The sequence below is a fragment of the Stegostoma tigrinum genome, chromosome 2 (genome assembly GCF_030684315.1).
Source record: "Stegostoma tigrinum isolate sSteTig4 chromosome 2, sSteTig4.hap1, whole genome shotgun sequence".
NCBI lineage: Eukaryota > Metazoa > Chordata > Chondrichthyes > Orectolobiformes > Stegostomatidae > Stegostoma > Stegostoma tigrinum.
The window spans coordinates 91,523,905-91,548,095 of record NC_081355.1 but is presented as its reverse complement, the minus strand read 5'-3'; the positions used below and the strand labels follow the sequence as shown (position 1 = coordinate 91,548,095).

At 41.7% G+C, this 24,191-nt stretch overlaps 1 protein-coding gene across 1 annotated transcript in view; it reads left to right on the top strand.

Moving 5' to 3' along the window:
- The window catches only part of LOC125462785 (tyrosine-protein phosphatase non-receptor type 3-like), a 220,406-nt gene that overhangs the window by 149,017 nt on the left and 47,198 nt on the right, over window positions 1–24,191 (top strand). The window contains exon 20 of the mRNA XM_059641119.1: window positions 23,935–24,063. Coding sequence (XP_059497102.1) covers window positions 23,935–24,063 — 129 coding nt within the window. The remainder of the gene's footprint in view (window positions 1–23,934; window positions 24,064–24,191) is intronic.

Genomic DNA, 24,191 nt, shown 5'->3' with positions numbered 1-24,191 from the left:
GCAACCTCCAGCACAGATCCGAAGGTTTGTTTGCCCCCCCCCCCAAGACCATTGCCCGATAATTAGGCCATGGATCTATCTTCAGGCTTTTCTGAAAAGCTTTGCTGAACACACTTTCCACAAAGTCAATTGAACAGTTAAACCACCACCTCTTTGACTTTTTTAAAAACCTTTTTGTTTCCCTGAAATGACTTGTGTCCTCTTCAGCCCAATAACATCCAAACAGAAAATTTCCAGTTTCTCATAACCCATAATTAGTAGAAATATATTAATATTTATGTAATCATAAGATTCAAAAACAAAGTTGCTGGAAAAGCTCAGCAGGTCTGGCAGCATCTGTGAAGGAGAAAACAGTTAACGTTTCGGGTCTGGTGATCCTTCCTCAGAACTTAAGATTGATTTGCTTGCTGAACTGGCTTGTTTTTGTTGAATGTTTCATCATCATGCTAGGTAACATCATCAGTGGAGCCTCAATGAAGTGGTGTTATTTTATTCTGTTTGGAATTTATACTGTCCGGTCCATTATGGTGAGTAGTGTCATTGCGGGTTTTGATCTGTATTGGTTTGTATATGGGGTCCAATTCTGTATGTTTGTTGATTGAAGTATGGGTGGTGAGCCATGCCTCTAGGAATTCCCATGCGTGTCTGTGTTTGGCTTGGACTACTATGGTTACCTTGTCCTAGTTAAACTGACGGCCTTCACTGTCTGAATGTAAGATATTAAGGAGAGTTCATCATGCTGTTTTGCAGCTAGCTGATGTTCGTATATTCTGATGGCTAGTTTCCTTCCTGTCTATCCGATGTAATGTTTGTGACAGTCATTGCATGGTATTTTGTAAATCACGTTTATTCTGCATGTTGTGGGAATGGGGTCTCTAATCCTTGCAAGTGTTTGTCATAGAGTGGCTGTGGGCTTGTGTCCACCAGGAATCCTAGTAGTCTTCGGAGTCTTGTTAGTTCCGATATGTTCTTGATGTAGAGTATTGTGGTCAGTGTGTTAGGGTGTACTGTGTCCTCCTGTTGTCTATTTATTAGGCATCTGTGGATGAAGACGCGGGGATATCTGTTTAAAGCGAGGATCTTGCATAAGTGTTCTTCCTCTTCCCAGCGTATTTCTGGAGTGTTGCAGTGTGTAGTAGCCCACTTAAATTGTGTCCTAATGCAGCTTTATTTGTGGATGTTGGGGTGGTTGCTGTGGAAGTTGAGGATTTGATCTGTGTGGGTTGCTTTCTGTATATTTAGGTTTGGAACTCCCCGTTTACTTTTAACATCCAGAAATGGAAGTTGATTGTTATTTTCTTCTTCCTTTGTGAATTCAATCCCTGTGATTGTGCTGTTGATGAGGTGATAGGTCTTTTCTAATTTGTTTTGTTTAATAATGACAAATGTGTTGTCTACATACTGTATCCACAGTTTAGATTGAATTCAGGGGAGGGTGGTGTGTTCTGATCTTTGCATGACTGCTTCTGCAATGAGTCCTGAGATGGGTGACCCCATTGGTGTACCATTGATCTGTTTGTGTATTTGACCATTAAAGATTAAGTGTGTGGAGAGGCAGAAGTCTAGTAATTTAAGTATGTTATCCTAGCTGATGGAGCTGCTGGTCTGTGTTGCTGTTTCCTCTAATGTGGCCACTGTTTCTTTGGCTAGTGGGATGTCAATTGACGTGAATAAAGCTGTGACATCAAAGGATATTACATTACACCGGACAGACAGAAAGGAAACTTGCCATCAGAACACCTGAACATCAGGTAGCAGCAAAACGGCACAAGGAACTCTCGTTAATATCTGTACATTCAGGAGCCATCAATTTAACTGGGACAAAGTAACCATAGTAGCACGAGCCAAACATAGACATGCATGGGAATTCTCAGAGGCATGGTTCTCCACCCATACTTCAATCAACAAACATACAGAATTGGATGCCATATACAAACCAATGCAGATCAAAACTGGAAATGACACTACTTGCCATAACGGACCGGACAGTATAAATTCCAAGTGGAGTAGAATAACATCGCTTCATCGGAGGCTCCACTGATGTTACCTAGCATGGTGATGAAGTGTGTGAACGAAAACAAGCCAGCTTGGCAAGCAAGTCAATAAACTCATCTGCAACCCGAGCTACAGATCTTTGCCAATACTTTAAATCATTGAATAATTTAATGTGCCCCATCATGACCACTTTCAGTACTAACACAAACCTTAGAATCCAAAAAAGTTATCACTTAAGGATAAGATAAATATTAAAATCACCACTGATTTCTTCCTTTATGTTGGAGTCTCTAAATCCTCCACAAACTGCTGATTGCCTTGGAGCCCTCCATTTGTCCACTCAAAGATTTGAGTGCAGGTACAACAAACAGTAAAGATGGTAAATGGTAAAGACATTGTAGTACAAGAATAAGGAAATCTGCCTACAATTGTGCATGGGTTTTTTGAGTCCACACTTGTAGTGCAGTGTTTCATTCCCCGTATCTGACTAAGATACACTTGCATTGGAGGTGATACAACATAAACTTACTACATTAGTGTGTGGGATGAGTGGGTTGCCAAATGTGGAGAGGCTCAGTAAATATGGCATAAACTCTGAAAAGATCAAGAGGTGATCACATTGACACATGCAAGAGTGAAAGGGCTTAAGAGGATAAACAGGAGTTTGCTTGTTTCCTCTGGCTGAGAATCCTTTTTTCCCTTCAGGTTGGAGGTCTGGAACACAGGAGCATAATCTCAGGATATAGTGTCAATCCCATTGAACCCTTGAGGTCCTACATTTTTGGAATTATCTGCCCCCACCCCACCCCCACAAGGGTTGTAGATTCTCCATTACTGACTACATTTCAGATTGACAATTTTTTTATTATCTTGGCAAATCAAAGAGAAGGATTGTGGAGAGTTCTGTATAGTGGGAAAATAGATTGAAGCAGAGGATCAGTTATCATCAAATTAAATGGTGGAGAAAACTTGAGGGACTATATTGCCCATTCCTATTTCTTATGTTCTTCCTTTCACAAGTTAAGCAAATAAGGCTTGTTTGCCGTTATATGTAACTCTGGCTTAGCCTGCTGACTCATGAACTATAAAATCAGATTATTCCCGCATCAAAATTCATTAAAAGTTGCAAATATTGAGATCTATAATACAATGCTGCTGGGTGAAAACGGAGCATGACTCTATTAGATAACTCTGCAAATTATTGCTACTCAAAGAATGCATACTACATGACTTATGGCTCTACCCCATCTAACACTACTCTTTCACTTCTGCTGTACACTGTCATTACAGGTCTAAGCACACAGTTGACATCAATTGCCATCTCCATCTCCCACCATTGATTTCCTCAGAGCACTTAAATGAATAGCCGAATTGCTTCCATTTGATAGCTTAACGTACTCCCCAACCTTCCAGTTAAAGCCCCGAGAGAAATTAAAGTGTTATTTTCAAACAAGTCTCCTGTCTAAAAGCAGTTATTCATATTCGTGTGAGTAGCAATCCTGTTCCCCAAGGAAATTAGAGTCATAGAGGCATGCAGCACAAAAACAGAGCAATGGCCCAACTCATCCAGTTTCCTAACTGAACCAGTCCTATTTCCCTGTGTTTGGCCTATATCCATCTATACCTTTCCTATCCATGTACTTGTCCAAATGTATCTTAAATGTCATAGTTCTACTCACCTCTACCACTTTCTCTGGCATTTTGCTCCATATACACACCACTGTCTGTGAAAATGTTGCCCCTCCTGTCCTTTTTTAAACCTTTTCCCTCTTACCTTAAATTTGTGCCCTGTAGTTTTAGACTCCCCTATGCTGGGGAGAAAAACCTTGGTTATTCGCCTTTTTAATGCCCCTCTTGAATTACAAACCTTTGTAAGATTCCACCCTCAGCCTCCAATGCACCAGAGAGAGAAGTCCCAGCCTCCTGAGCCTCTCCTTATAACTCAAACCCTCCAGACTTGGTAACATCCTTGTAAATTCTTTTTGTACCCTTTCCAGTTTAATAATACCTTTCAAATAGCAGGCCAACCAGAATTATGCATAGTACTCCAAATGTGGCCTGACCACTCACTCAACAGCTGAAACATGATGTCCCAACTCCTGTACTGTGCCCTCACTGATGAAGGCAAGTGCGCCAAATGCCATCTTCACTACCTTATCTACTGGTGATGCCACTTTCAAGGAACTACGCACTTGTACCACTAGTTCAACACTACTGAGGACCCTAGAATTAACTGTATAAGTCCTGCCCTAGTTTGCCTTACCAAAATGCAACACATCGCACTTACCCAAATTGCACTCCTACCTGCATTCTGTAGCCCACTGGCCAAGTTTTACAAGATCCTGTCGTAATCTTAGATAACCTTCGCTGTTCACTTTACCACCAATTTTGGTGTCATCTGCAAACTTACTAACCATGTCTCTTTATATTCTTATCCAGATCATTTTATACAAATGATGAATAATAGTCAACCCAGCACTGATGCTTGCAGCGCACCACTGGTCACAGGCCTTTGTTCTGAGCAATAAACCCTCCACCACCACCCACTGTCTCCTACCATCAAGTCAATTTTGTAGCCAGTTGGTTAGCTCTCCCTGAATTCCATATGATCTAACCTTACTAACTAGTCTCCCAAGCAGATTCGTGCTGAAGGTCTTGCTAAAGTCCGTGTAAACAATGTCTATCACTCTATCTTCATCTAACTTCATTGTCACCTCTTCAAAAATCTTAATCAAGTTTGTGCAATTATCAGACTTGAGCTCTCGTGCAAGGCAGGCTTGGTTTTACTGTAAAACCTCATCTGTCGCAATAAAATTACGTCCTGGAGATTTTTGGGAATTTTAATACTCCACATGGTGCAGAGCAGAGAGCACAGGCAGCAGAAAGGGAAAGATAGAAAAATCTTTTTCCAGATTTCTGAATTCTAATGAATGAAGCAACATGAAACTTAAAATAAAATAACGTATAGTATAAAGTTAAATATTTAAAGTAAAATGAGAAATTGAAACATTTACCTGAAAAAGAGAAAATCAAAATAGAAACTGAAGCTGAGAAACTCCTACCACTTAGTGGCCAGAACATGCTATTGCATTATCATGGTCAACTCTTAGATACAAAAAAAAGTTTAAATTGTTCGCCTGCACTTAATTATGCAATTACCATAGAGTCATACAGTACAAAAGAGGCCCTTTACCCTATCAGATAATTATATTACCAAAGCTATGCAAAACCTACACTGGTCCCATCCTTCAGCACTTGGCCCAAAGCTGTGAATGTTGTGGCATTTCTAGTGCTCACTCAAGTACTTTTATTTAAAGATTGTGCAGTTATCTTCCTCAACTACCCACCCAAGGAATGCATTCCAGACTCTGTCCATGCTAATGTGTGAAAACTGTTTTCCTTAAACCTCCAGCTTTTCACTTTACAATTATGCCCCCTTGTTGTTATCCTTCAACTAAGGGGAATAGCTGCCCCTCATAATCTTATACATCTCTATCAGGTTTCCCCTCAAATTTCTCTGCTCCAAACAAAACAACCTGAGCTTATCCAATCTCCCTCAATAGCTAGAGTGTTCCATCCCAGGCATCCCACGAATCACATCTGCACCTCCTTCAATGCAATCCCATCCTTCCTATGGTGAGGACACAAGAGCAGTGCACTGTAGCCTCACCAAACTTCTGTACAATCCAACGTTACCTCCCTGTTCTTAAAATTTATGCCTCAACTAATAATGCAAGCATTTTTATGCCACCTTAACTATGCTGTTAACTTTCTCTGACACTTTCAGGGATGTATGGATAAACAATCCCTCTATTCCTCTGAGTTTCCTGCCATACATTGAGTGCTCTGATGTTTTGTTGCATCTTCCAAAGTGCATCATCTCATACTTAGGGTTAAATTCTGTAGGGCTATCTGACCAATCCAGTTATAACTTACTGTAACCAAAGACCACCACCTTCACTGTCAGCCACCAGCTCAATCATTGTGTCATCCACAAACTTACTTATCAAGCTGCCTCCTCCTGAACACTTCCCCCTAATCATTTATATTGTATATCACAAACAATAAGGGACCCAGCACTGATCCCTGTGGTACTCCACTGGACACTGGCCTTCAGTCATAATGGCCTTTACCACCACCCTCTGCCTCCTGCCACTGAGCCAATTTTGGATCCAATTTGCCAAGTTACCCTGGAGCCCATGTATTTACCTATTTTATCAGTTTCCCATGTGGGACCTTGTCAAAAGCTTTGCTGAAATCCAAGTAAATTGCATCAATTGCACTCCCTCACCTACACACTTGGTTACCTGCTCAGAAAAGTTCAGCCAGATTTGTTAGGGTTGACCTCCCTCTGACAAAGCTTTTTTGATTATCCCTGATCAAAACTCGCTTCTCTAAATGGAATTTTTTCCAATAATGTTCCTACCACTGATGTGAGACTCTAATTCCCTGGCATACCTTTACCGCCCTTCTTAAAAAGAGGAGCCGCAATAGCTGTGCTCCAGTCCTCTGGCCCTCCCCTGTGGCCGGTGTGGAATTAAAAATTTGGGTCAGGACCCCTGAGGTTTCCTTCCATGCCTCCTACAGTGGTCTGAGGTGTAATGCACCTGGAATTAGGAATTTGTCCACTTTTATACACACCAATACCTGCTCACTCCCTATAATCAGTCTGCTCAAGCACCTCAAAGTCAATCTTCCTAAATTTTGTGTCTACATCTACCCTCAACTGAATGAATACTGTGTTAAAATTAAATTTTCTTTTTGGAAATGAACATACCCAAGATTTTGAATGCAAATAATATTTTCTGTTCTTTATTCTGATATATTTTGTTAATTTGAACTTTTCTCTTTTTGCTTCAGGGTTACACAATACAGCTTTGCTATTTATTGACATATTCTTAATGTCATCAATCAACTTACATAGTAACTTGTCTAACAGTAGTACATTGATTGTGATAATATGTTTAAAAGTCAAGTTATTGTTTTGACAGCAATTGTATAGGAGATCCTATAGTTGGTCGTACCAACATATGCATTACATGATATCTTTAATTAAAAGAGCTACTCCTCCTCCTCCTCCTCCTCCTCCCCCAACTTCCTAGTTTCCTATAATTGTAAAATGTCATATGTCCTTAAATATTCAGCTCCCAGTTTTCATCACCTTGCAGCTGCATTTCTGATCATTTTTATGTAGGAGTATAACACTTAAGAGCATGAGTTGGCATTTGACACTTCCAGCCTGCCACTGCTTTCAGCAAGATCATAGCCAATCTGGTTGTTCTGTGTTCTATATTTCAGTCTGCCTCCCGCAACCTTGACTCCGTTATCTATCAATAGACTATCCATCTTAAATAAATTCAATAAGCCAGCCTCCAAGATTTTCTGGCCAAGTGAATTCTACAGAGTAATGATCCTCTGAGAGGAAACGTTTCTCTTTTTAATCAAGAGGCCCTGTCATAAACTGTATTGTCTAGTTCTAGTCTCTCCTAAAATAGAAATGTCCCCTCAATCCACCCTGTCAAATCCTTTCAGAGAGTCTTGTATGCTTCAATAAGATCATGTTTTATTTTTCTAAACTCCACTGGGTAAAGGCCTAACCTGTTTGACCTTTCTTCAACAGCTGAGTCCCTCACTCTATAAATGTGTCAAGTGAATCTTCTCTGAGCTGTTTGTGATGCAACTTTGTCCTTTTTCAAATATGGAGAGTAGTGGTACAGAACATTCATGTGATCTCACCGAGGCCCTGTACAGCTACACTAAAATTTCCCAACTTTCATACAACGTTCTTCTTGCAATGAGCATCAATATTCCATTTGCCTTTCTAATCACTTGCTGCTATTGCAGACTTTTTGTGATTCGTGTACCAGGATACCCAGATCCCTCTAGCTCTGAGCTCGACAGTTTTTCCCTATTTAAATGGTATACTGCTTTTCTGTTCTTCCTGCCAAAATGGATAAATTGCCATTTTCTGTCAATTTTTATTCACACGGTTAAACAGTCTGTATCCTTTTGCACCCCATCTATCTCCTCTTGACAGCTGTCTGCCTTCGTATTGTCAGCATATTTAACTTCCATGCATTCAGTCATGTCACCAAAAAAAATTGATGTTGATTATGTAAGGTAGGGGCCTCAGCAGTAGTCCCTGTGGCAGTCCACTTGCTGGCCTGAGGAATTAATCTGTCTCTGCTTCTTGTTAGCTAACCAATCCTTCATCTGTGCTGATATGTTACCTTTTACACAAAATAAGATCTTATTGTGTATTAATAGGTGATGTGACATACTATTAAATACATATTTTAAGTCTAAATATGCCACCACCTCAGTTTCTCATTCTATGCACCTTTATGTTACTTCCTCAAAGAACTCTAATAAATGAATTAAACTCTGTTTCCTTTTTACAAATCTACTTCCTGATTTCTGTCTCCTTCCTTTGAATCATGTTAGGTATTTTCCAATTTGCTTGGTCTCTTCCAGAATGTAAAGAATTTAGGAAGATTGTAATCAATCTCTCTGCTATCTCTGCAGCCACTTCTTTGAAGACTCTAAGATGCATGCCATGTACTTCAAGAAACCGGTCAGACGTGGAACTAATAATTAGCCCAGCATCTTACCCTGGTGATGTTGGTTGCTTTTAAAATCCCTTCTCCCTTTCATCTCTTGATTTTCCAGTGTAAGTGAATTCGTTTTAGCTATTTTGGTCCATAAAATTTGTCCAAGTGTTTTGGCCAACAGTTAACCTGTGCAAAATTGTACAGTGAAAGCAAGGTTCAGAGCTGGATGAACACAGGAGGTCAAGCAGCATCAGAGGAGCAGGAAAGCTGATGTTTTGGGCCTAGACCCTTCAGAAATGCAGGAGGGGAAGGGGGTTCTGAAATAAATAGGGAGAGTGGGGAAAGTGGTTAGAAGATGGAGAGAGGTTTAGATAGGGTGAAGAGGAGACAGCTAGGTCAAAGAGGCGGAGATGGAGCGAGTAAAGGTGAATATTGGTGGGATGTTAGGGAGTAGATTGGTCAGCCCAGGGAGGACGGACAGGTCAAGGGGCAGGATGATGTTAGCAGGTAGGAGATGGGGTGGGGCTTGAGGTGGGAGGAAGGACAGGTTAGGGAGGTGGAGATGAGCTGGGCTGGTTTTGGGATGTGATTGGGGGAGGAGAGATTTTGAAGCTTGTGAAGCCCACATTGATACTATTGGGCTGCAGGGTTCCCAAGCAGAATGAGTTGCTGTTAGTGCAACCTTCGGTTAGCATTGTTGTGGCACTGCAGGAGGGCCAGGATGGACATGTCATCTGAGGAATGGGAGGGGGAGTTGAAATGGTTCGTGACTGGGAGGTGCAGTTGTTTAGTGCAGACAGAGTTTAGGTGTTCTGCAAAGTGGTCCCCAAGTCTCTGCTTGGTTTCCCCGATGTAGTGGAGGCCACAACAGGAACAGCAGATGCAGTATACCACATTAGCAGATGTGCAGGTGATCATCTGCTTGATGTGGAAAGTCTTCTTGGGGCCTGGCATGGGGGGCATGGGGGTGAGGGGGGATGTGTAGGGGCAGGTGTAGCACTTGCTGCAGTTGTAGGCAAAAGTGCCGGGTGAGGTGGGGCTGGAGGGGACTGTGGAGCGAACAAGGGGGTCACGGAGAGAGTGGTCCCTCTGGAAAGCAGATATTGGTGGGGAGGGAAAAATGTCTTTGGTGGTGGGGTCGGATTGCAGATGGCGGAAGTGTCTTTGAGCTGTCCGTCTTCTATCCGCCTCCCCCCTCTCCCTACTTATTTCAGAACCCCCTTCCCCTCCCCCATTTCTGAAGAAAGGTCTAGGCCCAAAATGTCAGCCTTCCTCCTGCTGTGATGCTGCTAGGCCTGCTGTGTTCATCTAGCTCTACACCTTGTTATCTCAGATTCTCCAGCATCTGCAGTTCCTACTCTCTCTGAAACAAAATTGTACAGTGTTCCTTTCAGTTCAACCCTTAGTTTCCTTCACCACAGGTGATCCACCTTTTTCAGTCTTTCTCATTGGCCACAGCTTTGCTTTGAGTTATTAGACATCTCATTAATATTGTACCATTGCATTTCTACAGTTTCTACTTGAACTTGATTTCCTGGTTCACTTTATCTAGTTATGCCTTTATATCAAAACAGCAACCTTACTTAGGTTTAAAATTGTAGCCTGAGAACCAAATGTCTCCCTTTCAAACTGAATGGGAAGCTCTACCAAGTTGTGATCACAGTGGCTTGGAGGTTCCTTTGTCATGAGTTTATTAATTAATCCTGCCTGTTTGCTCCTTACCAGGTTAAGAATAACCCTTAGTTGGTTTTATTTAGCGCTAAGAAACTGTCCTGGGAACATACAAGATGATCAGAGGATTAGATAGGGTGGACAGTGAGTGTCTTTTTCCAAGGATGATGATGTCAGCTTGTACAAGGGGGCATAGCTACAAATTGAGGGGTGATAGATTTAAGACAGTGTCGGAGGCAGGTTCTTTACTCAGAGAGTGGTAAGGGCGTGGAATGCCCTGCCTGCCAATGTAGTTAACTCAGCCACATTAGGGGCATTTAAACAGTCCTTGGATAAGCATATGGATGATGATGGGATAGTGGTGGGGGGGTGGGGGGGGGGGCGGCGGTGCGGAAGTGGAGCTTAGATTAGTTCACAAGTCGACGCAACATCAAGGGCTGAAGGTCCTGTTCTGCGCTGTATTGTTCTATGTTCTACATTCTAACACTCAATGAACTCATTTTCTGCCTTGGGCAAACTAGATTTGTAAATCTACATAGAAACATGGTGAGGGAGTAAGCCATAGTTGACCTTTGAACTCATGCCCCGTTCCTGCTTTCTCCCCATAACTGTCGTCATCCCCATGATGACTATCCTTGATTAACCTTTGCCTCTCCAAGTGGAGATAAATTCTGTCCCTCAACTGTTTTAAATGTTTTCCTGCCGTTGATGTTATGTTCACTGGCTTTTAATTCCCTAGTTTATCTCTACCATCCTTCTGGAATAAAAATAACATTCCAGCTGTCTTCCAGTTCTCTGGCACCCCTATCCAACAGACCCCCACTTTTCAGCAGAGGCTGTAACTACCTCCCCTCCATCAAATAATTCCAAGATCTGAGACTACCAATTCTGTCTTCTCCATCCCCATTGACAACACTTGCAGTCATATCCTCCTGTTCTTGGCTGTGGACCATATTAGTAAACTCTCTACTAAAAGATTTGATAGGCTCTTGGAACAGTATTCAGCTAAATTTTCTCTTCCCTGATTTGTCTGCAACTCAACCTTCAACTCAGTGACTGAATTAAAGTTCTTCACTGATTTGCATTTTAATTAATGTCTCTGGACCTCTCTGTGCATACTATAATTTCGATAAATCTCCTACTCACCGCATTGAAATTCCCTAGTTAAGAAATGTAGGAAATCCTCACCAGCCAACCTAAAGAGCTTTGCTACAATTAATAATTTGCATTCTAATAACATATCATTTAAAATGCAAGTAATTTTAAGTGTGTTAAATATTCACTAACTATCTTTTTCTTCCTGTGATATTACTCTTGACTTGTTTCCAAATATCCATATCAATAAAATTTGTAAAAGTACAGTGCAAGACATTTTGAAAGACTTGGAAAATGAAAGTGCAACAACATTCAAGTGGCACATAAAGCATGTTTCACCCTTAGTTGCACAATAAAGCTGTGATACTCTTAATACTTACAGCCTGAAGGCACTACGCTTCAAATTGAGAAGCAGACAATACGATTGAAATGATTTTTTTATCAATGTTCAATGTTCCACTCTATCTCAAAACAATTACAATAAGCTTGATATTTATAAATTATGTTCTTTGTAGGGCATATAGCTGCAGGTTCTGCAGTTTGATTCTTTTCAGAACAAGGTCAACTCCAACTGGATTCACAGACTGGACCAGACTGCCTTGAGGTCCTCCCCTCACTTAATGCCTCTAGGTGCTTGCTGTGACTGCTTGACTCAGAGTTTACCTCTAGGTTGAACTCACTACGTGTTTTGGGATCCTGCTCTCACCTGCTCCTCTTGGTGTTAGTGACTCTGCCTTGGGAATCCTCCTCTCATTCACTTCTCAGTTAGAGCTGTCAATTCATATGTTTTATTACAAGTGCTATGTGTGTTGAGAAACAGAAGTTAGTTCTCTTTTTTTTACTATTTTCACAACCTGTCTTCTAATATCCTGCCAAACTTTTAAGGATGTACCCTAAGCTCCTTGCTGTAATAATTCTTGGGTGATATAATGGGTATTAACAATTTGCACATACAAAGCTCTGGATCAGAGTTTGACAGAGCTGCTTGGCTAAATATGGCAACAAGGTGAAGCCACTGTCAGCCAACGTTTTCCTTGAGGGGCTGGAATAACACTGGCTTCACCTGGTTCACCTGCAGCCAAAAGCTGTCAAGTTGTATTGAGCTGCCAAATTTATTGGGAAACAGGACTGACAACCACTGAATGTAAAACAGCTTCCAACTGCGCTGTGGGAGCCCAATTCAATCTTCTAATGAAATGTTCCATCATTCCAAGAAAGAGCAAAAATGGAAATGTGTAGCAGATTTAGAATGTTTTCTACAGTTTTATATTTTTGTAAACCCTTATCTCCCTCGGGCCCCCAAAGGGTCTTACCTCACCCCTGACTCCTGCCACTGTGTCCCTAAAGATGTTGGTATGTAAGGTCCTTTTTACGACAAACAAAAGGAATGCGTTCATGCTATGCACCTTTTTTTTGAGTTTGCCAGAAGGCTTTGGAACCTTTTGTTCTACGTTGTTTTCTTTGTAATATTACCTCAACCAATCAGAATTACCTTGCCATACAATCAAAATTCACATTTCTTCTATGCTAGAAATTGATGAGATGGTTGAAAGTTGACATTTTTGCATTTGTTCTGATGAGCGTTAAACAAAAAGCTTTGTCTCTTTTCAGCAGTAAAATACATTTTCTTTTATTTCTCACTAAAACTTTGGTCTAAAAGTGCATATTCGTGTGTGTTCTGAACGCAAGCAGCTCACAGCAGATTGTTATATTTTTGGAAAAGTAAAACGTAGTGGCAAATTTTCTTTGCATTTCACTAAATGCGTCTGAGGATGATCTAAGAAAGATTCTGATTCATTGGCAATGGGGCTGAGCAAGTTTTCTTCATGGAAAGATTGAATTTGACACTTTGTAATTATACAGTACCTTGACTGTGATAAAGTACCCTAAGATACAAATTTGTCACAAATATCTAGCTTGATGTTCGTTAATTTTAGTATATAAATTTAGTTTTGAGTTAAAGTTTAATTACAGATTTGAGTTAGATACAATTGAAGGACATGGCCGACTTACACTTACGTTTGTATTATGTTTGCTTTAAGAGGGTGACGACGAGGGGTTAGGTGATTAACAGGTGGGCTTGCTGAGCTGGAGATGTGATGTTATCGGCTATTGTCATTTTCATAAGGAATATCTCCTCTGATCTTCATTCAGTGTTGTATTGCGCCAATTTACGTGCTCAGGAAGGCTTTCATACTTCTATTTTCTGTCTCATTGAGATCTAAAATGTTAGAATTATTTAGATTCTATCCAAAAATGAAAGGTTTATTACACTGTGAAATAGAACGTTATTTTAAATGGTTGTATTAATATGGCCAGCAGATGCATGTTATTTTGCATTACGCATTGCCTCCAAAGTCTAAGTGAGGTAGAGGAGCAGAAAAATCTGGGAATACAGATTCACAAAGCATTAAAACTACTGGGCCAGATTTTCTAGTGTTTCCTTTTTTTCAAACAAAAGGAAAGAGCTCTGTATTTCTGAGAAGAAATTCTGCTTGGTGCTCTCTCAGAAATCCAGAGCAATACTTCCTTTCTGACAGTTCCTTCACAGCATCAAATTGTCAGAGGAAAGCCCCTTTTCGTAGCAGGCAGCTGTTGTATTCTGAAATTTAAAGGACCAGACAGCCACTTTGTACTTACCCTTCGACAGCAGTTGTCCTAGGGGTACATGGGATGTTTGAGTGCTTGGGAGCATTGGGTGCCAAATGGCTAGGTGATAAGGAACCAGGTAAGTACAGTGCCTAGTGTGGAGGCTGCCATTTGGGACGGTACCAGGTGTGTACAGTGCCAGGGTACCAACTGAGTAAGGAATGAGTTGTGATGAGGTAGGGTGCCAGCTGGATAGGACACCTGCTGAACAGGGTACTAGCTGAGGTGGGGTAGGGTGAAAGGTGGCAAGGGGCCAGCTAGGTTTCTAGGGTAGATCAGGATGGACTGGAGAAATCTGATCTGGCAGGTGGTGAGTATGATAGGTATTGGGTCTGGAGGATGTTTGGGGTCTGGCAGTGGAGGGGGAGGTAGGGAGGGCTGGGTAGCATTCAGGCCAGGTTTGGGTGGGCTGGAGGAATGGGTCTGGCTACAGCAGCATGTGGATGAGTGTTTCAGTGGTTAGGCTGGCACTTATGGCAGAGGGAAGAAGGGATTGGATCTCGTGGTAGAGGTGTTGGGATTCAAGCGTGTGTCCACTGGCAGCAATGTTCAGTTGGCCAGAGGGTGGATTGGGGTGAAGAGTCGACCCTGGGAGGGGGGCTGCCAGGCCCTAATAAGGGAGAGCGGGGATATTTTAGGATAGGGACTGGCAATTTTGAATCAGTTTAATAGTTCCTCAGGGAAAGACAAAGTATTCACTGGAATTGTCCGAAGTCTCTGATTTTTGTAACTTCCATAGGGTTTCTGTAGACAGATATACCAGTCTTTTCCTATTTGATCATGAAGACTTCAATCAGATCAACCTTTTAGCCTTCGAAGTACTAGACAAAACAGGCCTCATTTGTATAGTCAATAATCTATAATCATGATCCCATGTTAAGAGAGATGAAAGCTACAAGTATAAGATAGCCACAAAAACAATAAAGGATGCACCTATTTCACCCAGAGAGTGGTTAGAATATAGCATGTGCTACCATATGATTCTAAGAACATAATGGATGAACATGAGAGAGAAGCTAAAAGGAAATTATTTTGATAACGTTGGAGCAAGAGTGGTTGGTGAATGTTTGTGTGGAGCATAAACACTGACATGGAGTAGTTTAGCTGAATTGCTGTTCTGAGCTTGCCATATAGTGGTAACCTGTTTGCTATATTACTTCTGTTTTAGAAGCCAAGAACACAGGTATTTACTAAAAAATGAAGGCATGAAGCTCCCGGTTTAAACAAAAGAATTATTCTGCACAAAAATTAAACAATATGAACTGCAGTCATATTAAAGAAACTCAAATTAACACCATTGCCCAAATCAAATATGTTAACTCCACTTTGAGAAAGTAAGAACTGCAGATGCTAGAGTCAGAGATAACAGTGTGGAGCTGGAGGAACACAGGCCAGGCAGCATCAGAGGAGCAGGAAAGCTGACATTTCAGGCTTTTCTGAAGAAGGGTCCTGGCCTGAGAGACGCACAGCTGAGATGGGAAGCTGAAGCATGGTTTTGGTGCTTCCCGCCTAAGACCTGGAGCCGCCTCTTTTTGCATTCTCTCACAGGCCATCAGCATGCAGGAGTGGAGTCTGGGAGCAGAGACAGCAGCCAGGATATTCAATTATAGAGCATTGTGAACTCTGGTTTCTTCCTAGGAAAAGATTGGAGACTTTTATGACTGGACAGTGGAAAATAGAGACAAGAGGATTGACCCCTGGTTCCTGGTTTACTCACCCATTCCCGTTATTGTGACCTTCATAGTTGACCCTCTAATCTGCAAATATGGACCAAAGCATATGTGAAGTTGAGAACCCGTTCAATCTGAAATATGTTCTATCCCGTTCTCTCAGTTCCTCTGTCTCCGTCGCATATGTTCAGATGAGGCCAACTTTGACAAGGGAGCCTCCGAAATGTCCACCTCCTTCCTCAACCAAGATTTCCACAGCACCATTGTCGAGAGGGACCTCAACCAGGTCCAACCCATCTCCCTCACTTTCACCCTCACCCTTTCTCTTCTCGCAACAACGATGAGGTTCCCCTTATCCTTACCTACCAGCATCCACATCCAGAAGATCATCAGACACCATTTCTGCCACCTCCAGCAAGATGCCACCACCAGACACACATTCCCCTCCCCTCCCTTGCCCAAATCAAATATGTTAACTCAATGTTGAGAAATTAAGAACTGCAGATGCTGGAGTCAGAGATAAAACAGTGCAGAGCTGGAAGAACACAGGCCAGGCAGCATCAGAGGACCGTTCCCTCCTGGACATGCTGGTCCATACTTCCTTCACCCCCAACACCTCCCCACAGCCCTACCGCACCTTCCCCTGTAACCGGCAAAGATGCATCACCTGTCCATCTACCTCCCCCCCTCCCTAGCATCCAAGGGCCTAAACATACCTTCCAGGTGAAGCAACACTTCACCTACACTTCCCAGAATCTAGTCTACTGCATTTGCTGCTCACAACGTGGTCTCCTCTACTTTGGAGAAACAAAGCGTAGACTTGGCGACTGCTTTGCAGAACATCTGCGTTCTACTCGCAAAAAAGACCCTGAACTACCTGTTGCCTGCCACTTCAATGCACCACCCTGCTCCCTGGCCAGCATCTGTCTCCAGCTTGCTAGTGTTCCAGTGAAGCCCAACGCAATCTGGCGGAGCGACACCTCATTTTCCGCTTGGGGACCCTACAGCCCTCCGGACTCAATATTGAGTTCAATAATTTTCGGGCCTAAACTTCCCCCGTGTCCCAGCCCCACACCTGACACACCAGGCCTTGTTACCACATAGTCTGCCACTATACACCCCCTGTTAGTCACAAACAGTCTCCATTAACAACTATTCACCCTCCCAGCCTGATCATTAGCAACTCCTTTTTTTGGTCCAACTGCCTTTCCCTCTCTTCGGGCTTTATCCTATTGATTACTCCCTACCCCACCCACCTCCCTATTTTTTTTGCATATAAAGTGACGTTTTCCCAGCCACCATCAGTTCTGAGGTAGTGTCACTGGACCTGAAATGTTGACTCTGTTTTTGCTTCACAGATGCTGCTAGACCTGCTGAGCTTTTCCAGCAACTTTGTTTTTGTTCCTGATTTACAGCATCTGCAATTCATTTGGTTTTTATTTGAAATATGTTCTGCTTGTCTATGCAGGGATTCTGTGAACTCCACTTTGTTCTTTCACCTATTAGATTTCCATCCAAAGCCAAGAAGTGAAATATTTATAAAGCTTGGAAGACTAAGTGCTTTTTACCTATACTGTGATAATGATTCACAAGTATGTTAAGATTTCCAGTTCTTCCATTTACTTCCAGCAACGTTATCTCCTCAATCTCCACCAACCACCCAGGGGCTATAAACTCCATGTTCAAAATAGGCATCTCCGGTATCTGAAGCATAGAAATATCTGACCAGAAATTCACCACTTCAAACCTCTTCAATTCTGGTGTTTTGTGTCTAAAAGTCTGTACCTCTGTTCTTGGTTTGGCTATATTGGCCAACTCACTACCAATAGAAATAATCACGAAACAGGACCTCTTAATCATTTCTGCCAACACCCAAACTTCACCTGAATTCTGCTGAACAAGACGTTTCCTTCATCTTAGCTTGTTCCGAACTCTCGAATTACTCTGCTCGAACCAACAATTAGCTCGAGGAACCTGCTGACAGCTATAAATAACTTACTGACCCTTTATTTTGTTCATCTCCTAAGCAACCGGGTTTTGTGATCGCTCAGTGGAGTGCAATTTTTGTTAAAACAGAAATCAAATCCTTGTTTTTAAGAATCTATTAACCCATGTAAAAAATAGCTTTTAATTCTCCCAAAAGTATATAAACCATTGCACTGTCTGTGTTGCATACTTTATCTGATTTTTGCAAACAAAGGGCCAATTATTGTATAAATCCAACACATTTGAAATGTGTGATGTGGAGGTGCCAGTGTTGGAGTGGGGTGGACAAGGTCAAAATTACAATGTCAGGTTATAGCCCGACAGGTTTATTTGAAGACAAGCTTTCGGAGTCTCGCTCCTGTTCAGGTGTCAGTGAGAGAGGTGGCATCAGGCACAGAATTTATAAGCAAAAGATCAAGGGGTCGTAGAACTAATGTGAATGTGTTAAACAAACCTAAGATGGCTGTTAAATCTTTAATCAGTTAGAAAGGATTAATATGCAAATTTCAGAATTTGTTTCAAGTCACTACTGCAAGATAACTAAAGATTTTATGAGTTCCCTCCGTATTCTAAAGGTGACACCCCAGGTCAGACAATGCATTGTAGGTGTGAGGCCTTGTTTAGATTCTGGCTGTGTACCAGCTTCACAGCAAACTACTCAGCCTTCAGGGTAACATCAACCACAACATTGTACAGCCCTATCGTGGCAACCTCTGCAAGACATGTTAGATCATCGATATGGTCACTACGATCACACGTGGGGGACACCACCCATCACGTCCGTGGCAGATACTCGTATGACTCAGCCAACATTGTCTATCTCATACGCTGCAGGCAAGGATGCCCCACGGTGAAACCATGCAGAAGCTACGACAAAGTGAATGGACCCCACACAACAATTGCCAGACAGGGATGCTCCCACCCAGTGGGGGAACACTTCAGTGGTCAAGGATATTCAACCTCAGATCTTTGGGTAAACGTTCTCCAAGCCGGACTTCAGGATACACAACAACGCAAAGTCACCAAGCAAAGGCTGATAACCAAGTTCGATACCCATGAGGATGGCCTCAACTGGGATCTTGGGCTCATGTTGCACTGCAGTTGACCCCACCATAGTATACGCTCTCTCTCACAAACACACTCAGACACACATACTCTCACTGTCACACTTCTTCCTCTCTCTCTCTCAAGCACGAGTGCACATACTTTCTCTCTTAAGCATGGGCGCGCGTGCACACACTCTTTTTCCTTCTTTCCTTCTTTCCTTCTTTCCTTCTTTCCTTCTTTCCTTCTTTCCTTCTTTCCTTCTTTCCTTCTTTCCTTCTTTCCTTCTTTCCTTCTTTACTTCTCGCTCTCCCTTCTTCTCATACGCATGTGTACGCACACACATATAAATCTCTGGGGTCAATTTGCATTTGCAGATTTGTAATGCAGTTGGCATTATATTTTGTTCAAAAAGCTCACAATTTGTAGACAGTCAATGTGGCATTTTATAAATTCCTACTTTGAAAATAAAACTAGTCTGACTGCAAGTTGATACACAGCCAGATTCCAAACAGGGCGCCTCACCTAAAATGCATTGTCTGACCTGGGATGTCACCTCTGGTATACTGAGGGAACTGACTTGAAAGAGATTCTGGAATCTGCACATTAATCTTTTCTAACTGATTAAATATTTGACAGCCATCTTAGGTTTGTTCAGCACATTCACATTTAGTTCTATGACTCTTTGATCTTCTGCTTATAAATTCTGTGTCTAATGCCATTGTCTCTCTCTGACACCTGAAGAAGGAGCAAGACTCCAAAAGCTTGTCTTCAAATAAACTAGTTGGACTATAACCTGGTGTCGTGTGAAATGTGTCTTGTAGGAATGTACCTCTAGATGGTGCAAGAAGTGCACAAGTCCAGAAACTCCACCCAAAAGTGACATACAACTGCTTTCTAACTGGAAGGTTAGTCTCTTGAGCCAACCCTCAGGCATTCAGCAAATCAGTGGCAATCCTAGATCAAGTGTGAGTACTTTGTGCTAGCATGACCTATCCTCAAGTCCCAAATGTAACTCAGATATACTGTGTCATTCACCCATCATGAGCTGCCCGGCTACACTGCTCAATGGCTGGGATGAATTACTGGGCACTCCCGCGTGCTGTCTCTCTCGCTGTCTCACACACCACCATTTCCCAAAACCCCCCAGCCCTTTAACTTTGATCCCACACTTTGCTCCCCCACCGGGTCTGTCAGTCCCAGTCTCCCCTGGACATGCAGAAATTTGGCTTCAGAAGGCTGTCAACTCCACAATCTGTGCATGTGTAATTAGTTATTATTGATCGCATGCACAATGATGCATCTGGCAGAGGGATGTCTATTACCAGTAACTAACGTCACCAGACTATTTGTGCAAGTACAGGCAGCCTTTTTGATGGCCATCTTTGTGTTTGAGCCAGTTACTGTTTTGATTAAGCACTTTGCAGCCATCTGGACTCAATGTTGTGTTTCACACTTTTTGAGATTGTAATTGCTCCCTCATTTTGTTTCCTTTTCATTGCAAATGTTGGCCTAAGGTTATTTTTCTAGTCTGTACTCTGATGACAGCTGTTCATTATTTGGCTATTTGGAACTCTTCTGGTCCCACATTTTCTTTCTTTACCTCCCAAATTATGCACGGTTTATACAGGAGTTCCATTTTGAAGTATACCGAGCCAGCTCACTATGTTGCATTCACAAGCTTCACTGGCTTTTCCTTCTGAGTTCTCCCATTACCGCTCTCTTTGGCTAAAACCCATCAACTCATTTGATGTTTAATGTCTCCCAGTTTCCACCTGAATACAGTCCTTACCTTTTTTCTCCACCCTCCCACATTTCACTTCCTCCAAAGATATTGTATTTCCAGCTTTACCCAGTTCTAAAGAAAGGTCACAAAATGAAATGTTAACTCATTTCTCAGCATGAACGCTGATTATTTATGGCATTTTCTGTTTCTATTTTATATTTAAAGAACGTACTTGCATCAAAACTCAGGTTTTCATGTGCATATTTATATTACAAGAAACTTGCAAAATTGCCAGTGAAGGTTTGCAATGGGACAAAACAAAAAATGTTTTTACTATGAAAGTCTTTACCTTTTCTAAACAATTTTGTTAAATACTTCTGCACTATAAGTGAATAACAACTAGAATACAGAGGGGATCATTTCAACTCTAATCACTAGGGACAGGATGAATAATAATGAATTAGTAGCTTTAAACAACTTAGCTGATTTTCTTTTCCACACTGCCAATTTGCTTTTGTCCCTTTTCCCTAAGGTTAAGTGTTAAAATTGCTCCAAGAAATTCAGAAAATGTCCTAAAGCACAGGAGGAAAACAATTAAGCAGTCAAAACTGATTTAGTCGCTTGGTACATGTACAACCTTAAAATTTTTCTTGCTTAGGTGTAGTCTAGAAAGCAAAACACAATGCTATATTTAAACAAGTTACCAGAAAAGACATTTGAAGTAAAATTTATAATCCTTGATTGTTAACGGAACTATTTTATCCCTACATTGCCGCACAAATTAATGTTACTTCTCTATATGGGGCCAATGCTACAAACAATGACTTAGATATCCCAGTCATGGTTGAAAATCTTGTTTCCAGCTATTCTGGTCTGTGTACTTAAAATATACACGGTCATTGGAGAAAGTTCAAAAGAGATTCACCAGACTGAGGGGGTTAACTTATCAAGAATGACTAAACGGGTTAGGACTTTATACGTTAGAGTTTAGAAGAATGCATGGTGATCTTATTGAAACATACAAGATTCTAACTGGGATTGACAGAGCAGATGTTGGGAAGATGTTTACACCAGTAGGGGAGTTTTAAATTAAAATAACAACAGCTTTAGAATAAGAGGACAGGCATTTAAAATTGAGGTACAAAAGTCCGTCCTCTCTCAAATAGTAATTGAAGTCTGGAATTCTGTATCAAGAGTTCACTGACAGTGCTGTGAAAGGAGGGAGTTAGAATTTTGAAACAGCCAAGAGTTGACCACTGTGAGGAGCTAGCACCAAAGAGTAGTTGAGACCTGAGGCAGTTCAGTTATGATTTTACAGAATGGAAGGGCAGGCTTGAGGGTCTGAATAACCTCTTATTTCTGTGCTCTTCTGAAAGATTTCAAAACAAAATTCTAGTTATGTCAACACTACCACCTTATAGTGCCACAATACAAGACAGAGTTCCCTTTCTATCATGTCCATAGGTTTAACTGATGACTGCAAATTGAAAGTAACATTTTGTAGAACTGGATGAACGCAGCACGCCGAGCAGCATCGGAGGAGCAGGAAAGCTGATGTTTCGGACCTAAAACCACCTTCAGAAATGCAGGAGGGGAAGGGGCTTCTGAAATAAATAGGGAGAGAGGGGGAGGCAGATAGAAGATGGAAAAAAGAGAAGATAGGTGGAGAGGAGACAGACAAGTTAAAGAGGCGGGGATGGAGCTAGTAAAGGGGAGTGTAGTTGGGGAGTTAGGGAGCAGGTAGGTCAGTCCAGGGAGGGCAGACAGATCAAGGGGTTGGGATGAGGCTAGTAGGTGGGAGATGGGGGTGGGGCTTGAGGCAGGAGGAGGGGATAGGTGGGAGGAGGGACAGGGTAGGGAGTTGGGGGCGAGATGAGCTGGTTTTGGGATGCGGTCTCCCCCATCTCCTACCTACTAACCTCATCCCACCCCCTTGACCTATCCGTACTCCCTGGACTGACCTAACTCCCCACCTACACTCACCTTTACTGGCTGCATCCCCACCTGTTTGTCTCCTCTCCGCCTATCTTCTCCTCTATCCATCTTCTATCCACCTCCCCCTCTCTCTCTGTTTATTTCAGAATCCACCCCCCCCCCCGCCCCGCCCCGCTTTCTCAGATTCTCCAGCGTCTGCAGTTCCTACTATCTCTGAAAGTAACATCTGACTGCTTTATGGCTTTTTCCTTGACATTGTTTACAACTGAGCTTAAACTTTGCTAACTTCAAATAACTGCTTCAACTTTCCTAATCAAGCACTTCTGGTATTGGATTTTCGAACTAAGACCCTTAGCTATTTCCTAACTGTTTTAATTTAATTCCTTTCTGTCAGAGAAATTGTTCTTACGTGTAACCCAAACCAAGTCTTCTGAAAACCAGACCTGTCCAAAGAATGTGTTTTTCCTAAGCAAAAAGAACAATTCTTGGCCCTTCTAACAATAACAAGTTAATGCTTTTGATATAAAAACAGAATTGCTGGCAAAACTCAGCAGCTTTAGCAGCATCTGTTGGGAGAAAGCAGGGTTTATACATCAAGTCCACTGACTCTTCAGACCTGAAAGCTGTCAGAAGAATGTATTTTTGCTGAGGCAAGTTTGGGGAAGGTGGGTTGCAGTAGGTTGGGAGAGGTGAATGGATAGGTGGAGATGAAACCCAGAGATGAAAGGGATAGGCAGCCAAGGGGATTAGACAGTAGGCTAGGATACCTATTCATGTTTACTCCCTCCAAGGAGAGGCTGTGGTCTAGCGCGATTATCACTGGACTGTTAAGAGACCCAGATAACATTGCGGGGCCTGGGTTCAAATCCTACCACGACAGATGTTGGAATTTGAATTCAATAAATATCTAGCGTTAAAAATCTAATTATGACCATAGATCCATTGTCAAATGTTGGAAAAACCCATCTAGTTCACCAAATGCCCTTTAGGGAACGAAACTGCCATCCTTACCTGTTCTGGATGCATGTGACTTCAGACTCTCAGCAATGTGTTTGACTCTGAACTGCCCTCTATGCTATTAGGGATGGGCAGTAAATGCTGCCTAGCTGGCAAAGTTCTCATCCCATGAATGAGTAAAGATAAAAATTGTAAAATAATCATAATCAAAAGAAATTCCCATTATCGCTACAGGAGGGCTCTAGTCTTCTGACAGATACGGTTTGAAAATCATGACTCCAAAAAAACTGACAGGTATTAAAACTCATCATACACATCGACCAAAACCCGCATGCTGCTCGTTCAAACTTTAAAATAATTAATAATATACATAAATCACACCATGTATAGCTGAAACATGGTGATCAAATAAATAAATTAATAACTGACCAAAAATGTATTGTGTAATCCGTAGTTGACGTGTAAGCGAATCCCTATAACCACGACATTATAATATTTTGTATACTGTAACCTGTTCAGTTTCAATATTTTTTCTACAATTTAGTTGATATTATTACATCTGTTCAAATTATCATTGTTTTGTTCTAAATGTTTTTATAAACTCATTCACTCTTGTTCAGTTAAATAAACTTTATTGTTTGCTTTTACTTCACAGGTGAAATGCCACCAGTACTGGCCAGATCCTCCAGAAGTATGCAAATATGGCAGCTTTCATGTCACATGTCACTCAGAAGAATATAGCATTGCCTATGTTTTCCGAGAAATGACACTTACTAATTTAGAGGTAGGATCATTTATTCCTGAATTGCAAAAACACACGTCTTTTGCTTACCAGGATGTTTTATTTCAGCATGTACTCCTTCAACCTTTACTAAAGTAATGTCAGTGGAGTCATAAATTAAAAAATGTAGA